Raw genomic sequence first — 11,830 nt, 5'->3', positions numbered from 1 at the left:
TAGAAAATTTATTTAGAATAAAATATTTATAAATTTGTTATATAATATTGTTAAAATATAAGTGAAATTATTGTGCTATTTTTTGTAAAATTTATGAAATGAATAAATTTGATGATAATTATCAATGATAAATTATCTAATTTTTTATATATTTGTCACAAATAATAGTCTCATGTATATTTTTTAATAAAAAAATTAGAAATGTGATTAGGAATATTTAGGATAATTTAGTAAATTTGATAGTAATTAACTTTATTGTATTATTATTATTATATTATTATTATTATTATTATTATTATTAGTTAATATTATATTTTGTCAAAAATAAATAGTTAATAGTTTTTCTTTTATAAAAAATATTGTTTATGTTTCTTTTTATATATATATATATAGATATTGTTTATGTTTTTATTTCTATATTCCTAATTTTATGTCTATTCATCTTATTTTTTCTATATTTTTTTATTGACTATTTTATTCTCTTTTTTCTTTTAATAGATTATTGAGTTGATCATATCAATATGTTTTGTTGCTATTTTTATGCAATCTATAATATGTTTTGTTTCTATTTTTAAGCATCTGATCTTTTTTTTGTATTTGTCTTATATTCTTTTTTTATTTTTTTATTTTTTATTTTTAGTGAAATTACAATGAAGGATATAAAATTTGCAACGTGTTAATAGTAATAAGTTAAAAGTAATAAGGATAAATTAGTGACTTTGATGGTAATTGATTTTAATATATTAGTAGTAGATGAGAGAGACTCGAGGAGAGAGAAAAAATAAACAAACAGGTTAACTAAAATTAAAAAGATATTTGTTTCAAAAAAAAAAAATTAAAAAGATATTGTTTGTTGCAAAAAATATCGACAATATATAGATAAAAGATATTATTTTGCTTTTTTTTTACAATAAATAAATAATTAAAAGATATTGGTTTGCTTTTTTTGTGGAATAAAAAGAGGTGGTTTATAAAAAATAAAAGAAATAAAAAAGAAAGAGTACTTGTTTCAGTTGAGATTTTGTAGGGTCAAGCTGGGAAGAGATCAGCACAATACATTCAATTCAAAATTTCCTTTGCTATATCCAATATCAAGTAAATAGGTAACAAACAAATGAAAGAAACATGGGTTACTTGAGAAGAAAGTAGGAAATTACTATATAAAGCGTAGAAAATTCAATATGATTTATTAAAACAAAATTGTTTAGGATTATATGAGTATGGTTGAAAAACCTTTCACGCTTTCTCATTGGAAAATATCCAAAAGGGGTAGTTTTACAATTGTTATGAACTTAATTAATTGTTCTAAAAGATCTTTGTTAGTTTATTAGAATGAAAAATATATTGATGCAGCATGAATAAGCTAGAGAAAGACAACATTATGGTTAATACTGAAGCAAAAATATATAATGTATAATTTGATTCGATATTAACCATAGTGTTGTCTTTGTCTTTGTTGCCTCGATAGATTATTCGATTGAATAAACGGACGAAGATCTTTTGGAATTAAAGTTTGGTAATCTTGTACAATGGATTATTGATCAATGTTGTTGCCTTTTGGATCTTTGTCAAAGAAAAGATAAACTGTCTATCTATATTGATGTGCAATGGTTTAGAAAATGCTTTAGTCCTGGATCCTATTGTTCATGGTTAAGGTAAGAATGATTAGAATAATCTTGATCAATGTGACTATTTTATTAAAGAGAAAATGATTAGAATAATCTTGATAGATGTAATTATTTTATTTTTCTTTTAATTTTATAAATTTATGTGTGTGTACCTAAGTAAGAATGCCTCTTATGTGCAATGGTTTAGAAAATGCTTTAGTCCTCGATCCTATTGTTCGTAGTTAAGGTGTAGATACACATTCAAATTTTAAACTATTACATTTGGTTCGCGCGCATTTATATAAATATTTTCTCACCGGAAATGTTACTATTGAATTGAAATTTCTTATTATAGAAGTGCTTTTGAAATCTCTTTTGTGCATTTTTCGGAAATAATAATTTCCGTGTGATCGATCAAAGCTATGTGAGATATCTTCCCACGGTAAGTGTGTCAGTCTATCGTAATGCTATTCCAAATATGCAGTTAACAAATTTAGAGTGTTAGGTTTGGATTTAGATAAAGGGGAAGTTATGCATAAATATTTACAAGTATCCTTTATCAAAAAAAATCTAATCATAATATAGACAGTATTAGATCACCTAATTTATAACTTAATTTTATTGGTTAAATAAGTTTTTGTTCCTTTAAATATATCAAATTTTATTTATAGTTCTAAAGTTTTTTTTTTTGAACTTTGGTCTTTCTATATATATTTTTAGTTTTTGTTCATGCTTTTTTTTAAATGTTCACTTATCATGTTCTAAATAATTTTTAAAAAACAAAGTATTATTATTAAGATGTTAAAATATCTTTAGTTTTGTCAAAAAAAAAAAATCTTTAGTTTATTTAACTACAGTATTTCATTTTTAGTTTAACATTTTAAACTTTAATTTTAAATTATAGTTAAATTAACAAATGTTGGAACTTAATTAGAGCAAGAATATACACACATAATTGAGAGAGAATTAAGAGAGAAAGAAGTTATTGTTATTGATCTCACTATATCACAATGTCACTTTACACCACTATTTATAATGTGTTGCTTAAAGGTTAAGTTACTAACAAACTAGTAACTACCCCTAACTAACTCCCTAAGATCAAGTAACTAACATAACAGAAAAAACTAACAAACACACAACTCATCACATAAAATCACCTAACTAACTCTTTTACTTGTGTTACAAGTAACCAACATTGGTTACAATGAATTACCCTCAACACACCACCTAATTAATTGTTGCCAATGTATCTACACTTTGGTTTAGCCAAATTACAATACTCAAAAAACAAAATGTTGCGAACCAAACACTAGACACATGACAGCCCTTTAAAGCACACTTTCTTGCCACCACCAGCACCAAACTTAGTCAACAATGCACTCACCACCAGCATCACTGACTATGTACCAGTCCCACAAAGAACTAACCATTCCAAATCCTGACAGTATGCAGCAATTGCTCCCAAACTCTGTGATATATTGTAGGGTTCTTAGCAGCAACACAATATCTTGCAAATTAGTACACCTTTTGTAACAAAATCTTCACTAATTTTGTTAGACTCAACCCATCAATATGAAGCCTTTTTATCATCTTGCACTGCTCAACAACAATTCCAACTTCTGGACACTCACCAATTGTTGGATCAAAGACCCCCCTATGAACACACACTCACAAGATGCAAATTTTTCAATTTGAAACACTTTTTTACACCAACAAGGCCCCATCACTAACTTGAATCTTCTCAAATCTCGACCAACTCAGAATTCAAATTTTCCACCGTCACAAGTTTTATTCTGTTGAACAGCCTTCTCTCCATTGCATAGTGGGTATCGCTCTTTGTAATTGATCATCTCTCCAATACCCTTACATTCATTGCAAGAATGTTGCATTTGTTGAATCATATCAACACCATACCAGAACCTTGACAACCAACACATGTCATTGAATCCCAAGATTTTGACTCTTTCTTCTTTAGATTAAACACCACCAAAAATAGATTCTTCACTCTCCACATCACAACTTTACCACTGTCACAAGAGTCGTCCCTCAGTCACCAATACACCGAATCAATTCCACAGTTTGAAGCATTTTCGAACAAATTATTAACATCTCAAATGTGTGGCCATTAACAAGATCCTTCAAACTAATTGATCTATTTCAATGAATATGACTCATTACTAGTAAATGATTTAGCACTATCATCATCGTTAACTATATGAAACCTCTTAACAGAAACTTTATTGATAATGATGTTGTAATCTATGACGGCATGAACACAATTGCATACCTTCTCTGATGCATCAATAGCCCTTCAAAATTAAGGAGCAACCAGGCTCTGATACCACTGTTGGAACTTAATTAAAGCAAGAATATACACACATAATTGAGAGAGAATTAAGAGAGAAAGAAGTTATTGTTATTGATCTCACTATATCACAATGTCACTTTACACCACTATTTATAATGTGTTGCTTAAAGGTTAAGTTACTAACAAACTAGTAACTACCCCTAACTAACTCCCTAAGATCAAGTAACTAACATAACAGAAAAAACTAACAAACACACAACTCATCACATAAAATCACCTAACTAACTCTTTTACTTGTGTTACAAGTAACCAACATTGGTTACAATGAATTACCCTCAACAACAAAAACTAAAGATTAAATAGTTAAATTACTAAAGTAATAGTATTTTAGGTTAAAATTAAAAAGTGAAAATCTAGAGGACCAAAAAATGTTTGGTAAACGTTTTTCAAAAAGAGCTTATAGTTTATTTTAATGGTTTATACTCCGTAGTTTATTTTTCAAACGATATTTCAAAGTAGCTTACGAGCTTATAACTTATCGCTTATCATAAAAAATGTACAATTTTCAATTAAAAAAAATTACTATCTATAAATACATTGTGATAAATAAATATAAATTAAATAAAAGAGTGTCTAAACTCTAAACCAACATCATGATCATCATCCTCATGTTGGCCTGTTCTACCTCAGCCACGTTTCACTGAAGTACCTTCGCGAACACTGACGTGGACACCTACAACTATATATAGTAGTTGCAGACAAAGTACATAATAATAATGATAATCTCAAACAAACATTATTGAATTCTATGATATGATGAGGTTGTTGTCTAGTGGAAATGACGACGCAGTTCAAATTCAGCTAGGAAACAAACCCGGTGAACCTTTCATCATCACTGTCAATTGTCCCGACAAGACCGGTCTCGCTTGCGACATCTGTAGATTCATTCTTCACTTTGGTCTCTCCATTCTCAAAGGAGGTAAGTAGTACGTTAGTACTTGCTCCTGTACAAAAAGTTTGTTTGTTTCCGTAGAATGTTTGATGTATCTCTTTTATATTATGAATAAGATAGTTCAAACATTCTATGTAATTAAATTGCTTATTATTGTATATTTGATATTTGATGTGTCCGGTTTATTTCAGTAGTAGTATGTTAGTACTTGCTCATGTACTTGTTATAAGAAAAATTTTGTTTGCTTTATAGGTTTGTAGAATATTTGAAATTTGATCTATCTAGTTTATATTATGAATCATATAGTTCAAACATTCTATGAACTACAAACTGTTTTTTTATAACAAATCAGAGGGAGTATATTTCAATTCTACGTAATGAAATTGCTTATTTGACAGAACAATTGACAAATTAAGGAGCAGATTGGACAAAAACTCATATTTTGGTCTCACGTAATTTTTTGTCTCAAGTAAAAGTACAAACTGTTAAAATACCAAAATAATTGTTTGTCCACCAAATATCGTATATAACAAAAAGTTATTCAATACTTTAAAAATTTGTGTTGTGTTATTTTGTCATGTTTTGTTATATCCATTACTTATTTTTTGCAAATCCGATGGACTCTATATTCATTTATCAACGGTTGATATTACTAACTTTACGGTGAATTGTTCGTTATACTCCTGTGTTGCAAATATATTATCCAGATGTTTCAACTGATGGCATGTGGTGCTACATTGTATTGTGGGTTATTCCACAATCTGTATTGCTTCCTATGAGTTATTCTTACCTGAAAGACCGTCTTCAGGCAATTTGTCCACCTTGTTTAGCCTCATTTTATCTTGTCCAGAAACCCACCACATCTTCTCCTGTTTATCTATTGAAGTTCTCTTGCCTCGATCGAAAAGGATTATTGCACGGTAATCAAAATATCTTCGCCCGAAATGATCTTCCATGTGTATATACATTTTGATTATTTCATCTCTAATTGTGTTGATTATACCTTTGTTCATGATTTTGTTCTAGATGTGACGAAAGTCCTGTCTGAGCTTGAACTTACAATTCAAAGGGTGAAAGTGACTACAACCCCGGATGGCAAGGTTTTGGACCTATTTTTCATAACAGATAACATGTGAGTGAAGTTTTTGATTTTATACAACATATAGAATGTAGAGTTTTTATAACTGCCTTGGTAGCACCAACACTTCTAATTGAAAATGTATGCGGGGTATCCGACGCAGACAAGACATCAATACATGTGATTACATTCAATTAATTCATTTTCACAAATTATTATTGAGTTTTGAAGTATTGGTGTTTGTAATGTGCCAGGTGTTTGTGTCAGTGCTAAGTAACCATACTTGCTTCAATTTTCTTATAGGGAACTTCTACACACAAGAAAGCGACAGGATGAGACATGTGAAAGATTAAACACAGATTTGGCAGATTCGTGTATCAAATGTGAACTTCAATTGGCAGGACAAGAGTATGAACATAATCATGGCATCTCTTCTCTGTCTCCTGTGCTAGCCAAGGAACTATTTCAATGTGAGTTGTCGGATAATGAAGTTCGATCACAATCTCTTAGCCCAAATATGCAAAAGTTGAAGAAAGCCAATGTAACACTAGACAATTCCTTAAGCCCGGCTCATACACTACTTCAAATTCAATGTGTTGATCACAAGGGCCTTCATTATGACATCATGAGAACTTTCAAAGACCTAAATTTTAAGGTACAGTTTTTTCTTCACCATAATTATTCATACTATGGTACATAATTAGTTGTCGGAATAGAAATTGTATTGAATTTGTATTTGCGCTGGCAACTATATATATAATAGTAGTTTAATGACGCTTGAATTTTTTTTAGCAGATTTCGTATGGCCGGTTTTCACCAAATGTCATGGGGTATCGTGAGTTAGACATATTCATTCAGCAGAAAGATGGGAAAAAGATTTTGGATCCTGACAAGCAAGGTGAACTATGTTCTCGTTTGAAATTGGAATGCTTCATCCGTTGCGAGCTATCATTGCAGACCGAGGCCCGGATACTGAACTATTGGTCGCCAATCCAGTCGAGCTTTCTGGAAACGGAAGACCTCGAGTTTTTTATGATGTTACATTTGCTCTCAAAACACTTGGAATCTGCATTTTCTCAGTAAGAAAACTCAGAAATGTGATAGTAATTCTGTAGTGTCTTTGCTACTGTCAAATAAATAAATTCCCTTTTTGTGTTAGGCTGAAGTAGGAAGGTATTCGGCATCAGATCGTGAATGGGAGGTTTACAGATTTCTTTTGGATGAAAACTGTGAATTTCAATTAACAGGTATTGTTGCTAGAAATCTAATTGTAAATAGAGTTAGGAGAACATTAATGGGTTGGTAATAAATAGTATCTTTTCAATACAATATGTAGCATTAGCATCTCTAGTGTTGCAATGTGCTTTATGTGCCATTGAGTGTTTGGTTTGTAAATTCTTGTTATTATGCTTTGTGTGCCATGTATACTTGAAAACAAAAATGAAGCATTTCATGTATGTGGAGATAGGTAGCTAGGTAAAATCTACCATGGTCCTATCAATCTTGGAAAATGTTAGATAAGTACAAGAACACACAAATTAAATTTACAAACTTTCTAGCAAAATAACATCTAATGATTTTATCATGGTAGTAACTGAATGAATTCAATACAATCATGTATACAAAATTCAAAGTATAAAACTTTCTATATATCAGTCCTTAATCAAACTTTTTTTTATTAACCCTCTACTTTCCGGGGGAAAGTAATCCAGAGTTCTGCCGCGAGGTAAGTAAGTCTGACCAGGAATCCTTAATCAAACTTTACTTACATATAACCCGGATTAGCAGAGTCAATTTTCCTTTCGAATGAGAGAGGGTTAAGAAAAAAATGAATAAAATGAATGTGCATCTTCATGTAGAGAGTACAGAACGAAGCAAGCAAGTAGAAACAGAAACAACCAAAGCAGCAAACAAAGTTGGCAAGAAGAAATCAAAGTGGGAAGTGCTAACCACCGCATATTCCGGCAAGCAAACCATCTCCGTCGGAGAATCGAAAGGAATCCTCACAGATTCATGATGTTGACAAGGCTTTGATGATTGAGATACTGCAAACATAAAGGCCACACCGGGCGCCAACGACGCCAACACTGCCGTAATAATCAATAGAACCGTCCATTTGGTTGCATAAGGAAGTTCCCGGAAAAATGAATGGAAGCAAACAAGACTAAACATGATTAGTTGATCATTAAAAACAAATAAACAAAAACAAGAACCTAAGTAGTACTTAGGAATATAAGTGTTGGTGGAATAGAGTGAGAATTGTGTGGCACTAAGTTAGAAGAAAGAGGTGGCGTGGAAGCACGTTTACAAAACTTTCTTGCATTATGACGCAACTGCATTTGTGGTTAGTCTTGTAGTTTTGGTTTAACGGTTTTTTTTGGGTATTAGGCATTTGTTCACGCATAATAATTATGATAATTATTTATAGTTAAAACGTGTTGATTAATTAGTTGTTGCTCTGAATTAATCAGCTCAGAGGTTTTGTAGGGTCAGGCTGGTGGGGAACATAGGACATTCAATTCAATTAAAGAATTAAAGGAAAAGTCCACAAATTATAGTCCAATTTTAACCATTGTTAAGTTGAATATATAATACGATTTTTTATTAAATGTTACAAATTTAATGTTAAATATAGTTATTATATGAATTTTATTTTATTTTCATAACCTTTTGGTTCTTAGGGGAAAAGGATGCTAGTAGTCCAGAGTTTGATCGCGAGATAAGTAAAGTCTGGCCAAGAAATTGTTCCACCTAGGAATCAAACCCGAGTTTTCCAGAAATCCATCCTTTTTGATGAAGCTCATTAACCACTTGAGCCCAATGACTTGGTTAATTATTATATGAATGATCCAACACATAATTTTTTTTTACTAAATTCAAGACATAATATTGTTAATAAGTAGTACTCCCTCTGGTCCTATATACAAGGAACATGTTGAGAAAAACACACATACCAATTATACTTATTTTTTTTATTAAAAATTCTAAAATGTTATGTATTATTTCAAAACTAACCTTGAGAATGTGTTTGTGTAATTAATGCATAATATTCGAATATGTTGCATTTTATACAATTTAATAAGGGTATACAAGAGATTATCTATTTAATAAAGAATAAATTTAAAGAGAATTTCTTATAAAAATGATCAAATTTTTTTTCCAAAGTGTTCCTTATATATATATATATAGGACCGGATGCAGTATTTTTTATGTTATCAACACTTTTACCAGTAGAAAAAGATCTAGCGAGTGAATGTATACTTTTAAGAGTGAATATACTCTCGTTTAATATACAGAGTTGGATAAATTATATAGTTAATTCAATGAATTTAATTATAAAACATAAATTGATGGGATTTAATTCAATATCAATGGAGACAAAGACAAGCATCATGTGTCAATCTACTTGGAAACAATTGGAGAAGATTGCTTCAATTTAAGTTCTAGTTATAAGTCTATTAGTTTCATTCATGTTAGGCGTGTGGTGAATCAAGTCGTTTATTAGCTAAATTTGTTCAAGCTTTTAATTTGGACTACGCTTACCTAAAAAAGACTAATTTATGTGGTCATGGCTTTTTACTTGTCCGTTTAGATTGTTTTATTGTTGAGTTTATGCGAAACATCCTAGACAAATTCTTAACCATGTTCTTAAGCATCAGATTCCCATCTTCTTGGTTATTTGTCGGCCCTCAGAGCCACTAGTGCCCTACCCACTTCCAAAACAACATACCTAGCCGAGGCTTCGGTTTGGAGTAGTGTTGTTTTTAGTTGTGTGACCTATTTGTTTTTCATTTTTGTTGAAACTTAGATTAAATTAAGTGTGCACCGGTGAGGTGTTCGACAAAAAAAAAAATAAATAAACTCTTAAAACAGTCTAACAACTTTTTGGGTGCATTTCGGAATATCATAGAATAAAGTAGCATACGGGGCTAATGCCAATTTCGTCTCCAAGTATCAATTGCCTATCCTAACAAATGGTTAAATTGGAGAATCTTGAAACAAACAATAGTCGAAATTGATGTACTTGTAGAAGTCCAAAAAAATTATCCATAACGGTATTGATGAAAAGACTTTGAATTCTCACTTCACTTTTGTTACTAACTTGTTAAGAGTCTCATTGGTTGAGAAATGACATGAAAATGTGTTTATAAGTGAGGTACAATCTCTCTTTAAAAGTCAATTTTATAAAGTTAAATTAAGCTCAACCTAAATTTTAACATGACTTTCGTAAGAGCTCCTCCAAAATCTATTAGATCATCTACTATAAAATTTATTTTATCGGGTGCAACGGCCCAATAGTATTTTGTGAGTACCATAATGATTTGAAAAATGACCTAAAATACTTCCTGTGATCCTTAAGCGAAATTAATCACTTTTGAAGTTTATTGATATTTTGGCATTAGCTATCTAAGGAAACTCGATTCTGAACCACCTACACGCATCAAAATTCAAAACTAGTAAAAGCAAGTCCCCATCGTTTACGGTATGATATATTAGTCTAGATATTAAAATCTCACATGTCATAATTTGAGTTAATTGAACATCAAATTCCTCATTATTTCCCTCAACATGATCAGAACCTCAAAATCACAGTTAATGAGAATTACAGTACATACATCTAAAATCAATAATTAAAACTTAAGTTCCATTATCAATTTAGGCAAAATCATAAATAACATTTCTACGCAAAAGATTAAAAACGATTAAAACCAAGATCAAGATATTTTCCATTAATGAATCAAACTTTTACATAAGATTCACTGTGATCCAAATCCTAAATAGTAAAATACTTCAAACACATGAACATATTTAAGCTACATTACATGTGCCTAAACTGTGATATTATATATCAACAAAACCAACAAGAAACTAAAATCTAAGCATTCTTCGGTGATTTTCCAGCCTTCGATGGAGATTTCGGCTCCTTAGCAGCAGCTTTCTCATTCTTCTTAGGCAAAAGAATTGGATTAATATTAGGAAGAACACCACCATGAGCAATAGTGACACCAGCAAGCAATTTTCCAAGCTCATCATCGTTCCTCACAGCCAACAACACATGCCTAGGGATAATCCGATTCTTCTTGTTGTCACGTGCAGCATTTCCAGCCAATTCAAGAACCTGATCATGAAATTAGGGTTTCAGATTCAAAATTGAAAAAGAAGAGGGAAAATTTAAATCGAAACTGAAATTGAAATTTACCTCAGCAGCAAGATATTCAAGAACGGCGGCGAGGTAAACCGGAGCACCGGTACCGATACGCTTAGCATAACGACCTTTCTTCAAGTAACGGCCGATTCTTCCGACGGGGAATTGAAGACCAGCTCTGGTGGATCTGGTAACCGCCTTCTTCCTTGATTCACCACCTTTTCTTCCTCCAGCTCCTACTTTCTTAGTCTTGGTTGCTTCCATTGTTGCGAGAGAGAAAGCTTCGAATTGAATCTAGCTGAGAATTCTCTGTGTTTTGAGAAACTCTGAGAAATGAAGAATGTGATGAAGAAAATGGTGAATGTGATGGCAAGGTTTTATAGTGTCAGAGTTTGTTGTAGGATTTTGCATTGAAAGGTTTTAGGCCGTTGGATTAGAACTTATCTATGGCTGAGGATTGCTTATTTGGCAATCCGTGTTTTCTAAAATGAACCAATGAGAATTACTTAGATTATAAATAATATAAAAGTATATATATTTGAAAGAAAAGTAAATAATTCAATTTATTGTTTATTTGACTAACTTAAAATAAATAATTGATAAAAAAAAATAACTTATTTGACTAACTTATAAAATTGTATAGCTCATTTGACTTACTTATTTTGACAAAGACTTAATCATTAAGTTCAGTACTAATTTATTATTGGTCAGTAAATTAGTTTATTTTGACTAACTTATA

General features: G+C 30.9%; 2 protein-coding genes and 1 pseudogene across 2 annotated transcripts; 1 reads left to right on the top strand and 2 right to left on the bottom strand.

Moving 5' to 3' along the window:
• The first annotated feature begins 4,576 nt into the window (after window positions 1-4,576).
• LOC123898533 lies at window positions 4,577-7,507 on the top strand (annotated as a pseudogene).
• A 289-nt stretch (window positions 7,508-7,796) lies between these two features.
• LOC123896657 lies at window positions 7,797-8,117 on the bottom strand. Its single transcript, XM_045947021.1, has one exon. It carries the CDS (start codon window positions 8,115-8,117, stop codon window positions 7,797-7,799), a length of 321 nt encoding a protein of 106 aa, XP_045802977.1.
• Window positions 8,118-10,648: 2,531 nt separating this feature from the next.
• Window positions 10,649-11,438, bottom strand: LOC123897671 (probable histone H2A.1). Its single transcript, XM_045948395.1, has 2 exons — window positions 11,146-11,438; window positions 10,649-11,064 (listed from the first exon to the last, which is right to left on the bottom strand). Exons 1-2 carry the CDS (start codon window positions 11,353-11,355, stop codon window positions 10,822-10,824), a joined length of 453 nt encoding a protein of 150 aa, XP_045804351.1. The 5' UTR covers window positions 11,356-11,438; the 3' UTR covers window positions 10,649-10,821.
• Between the last annotated feature and the right edge of the window lie 392 nt (window positions 11,439-11,830).

This window comes from Trifolium pratense, linkage group LG7, assembly GCF_020283565.1.
Source record: "Trifolium pratense cultivar HEN17-A07 linkage group LG7, ARS_RC_1.1, whole genome shotgun sequence".
Lineage (NCBI taxonomy): Eukaryota > Viridiplantae > Streptophyta > Magnoliopsida > Fabales > Fabaceae > Trifolium > Trifolium pratense.
This window is presented reverse-complemented; position numbering and strand designations above follow the sequence as displayed.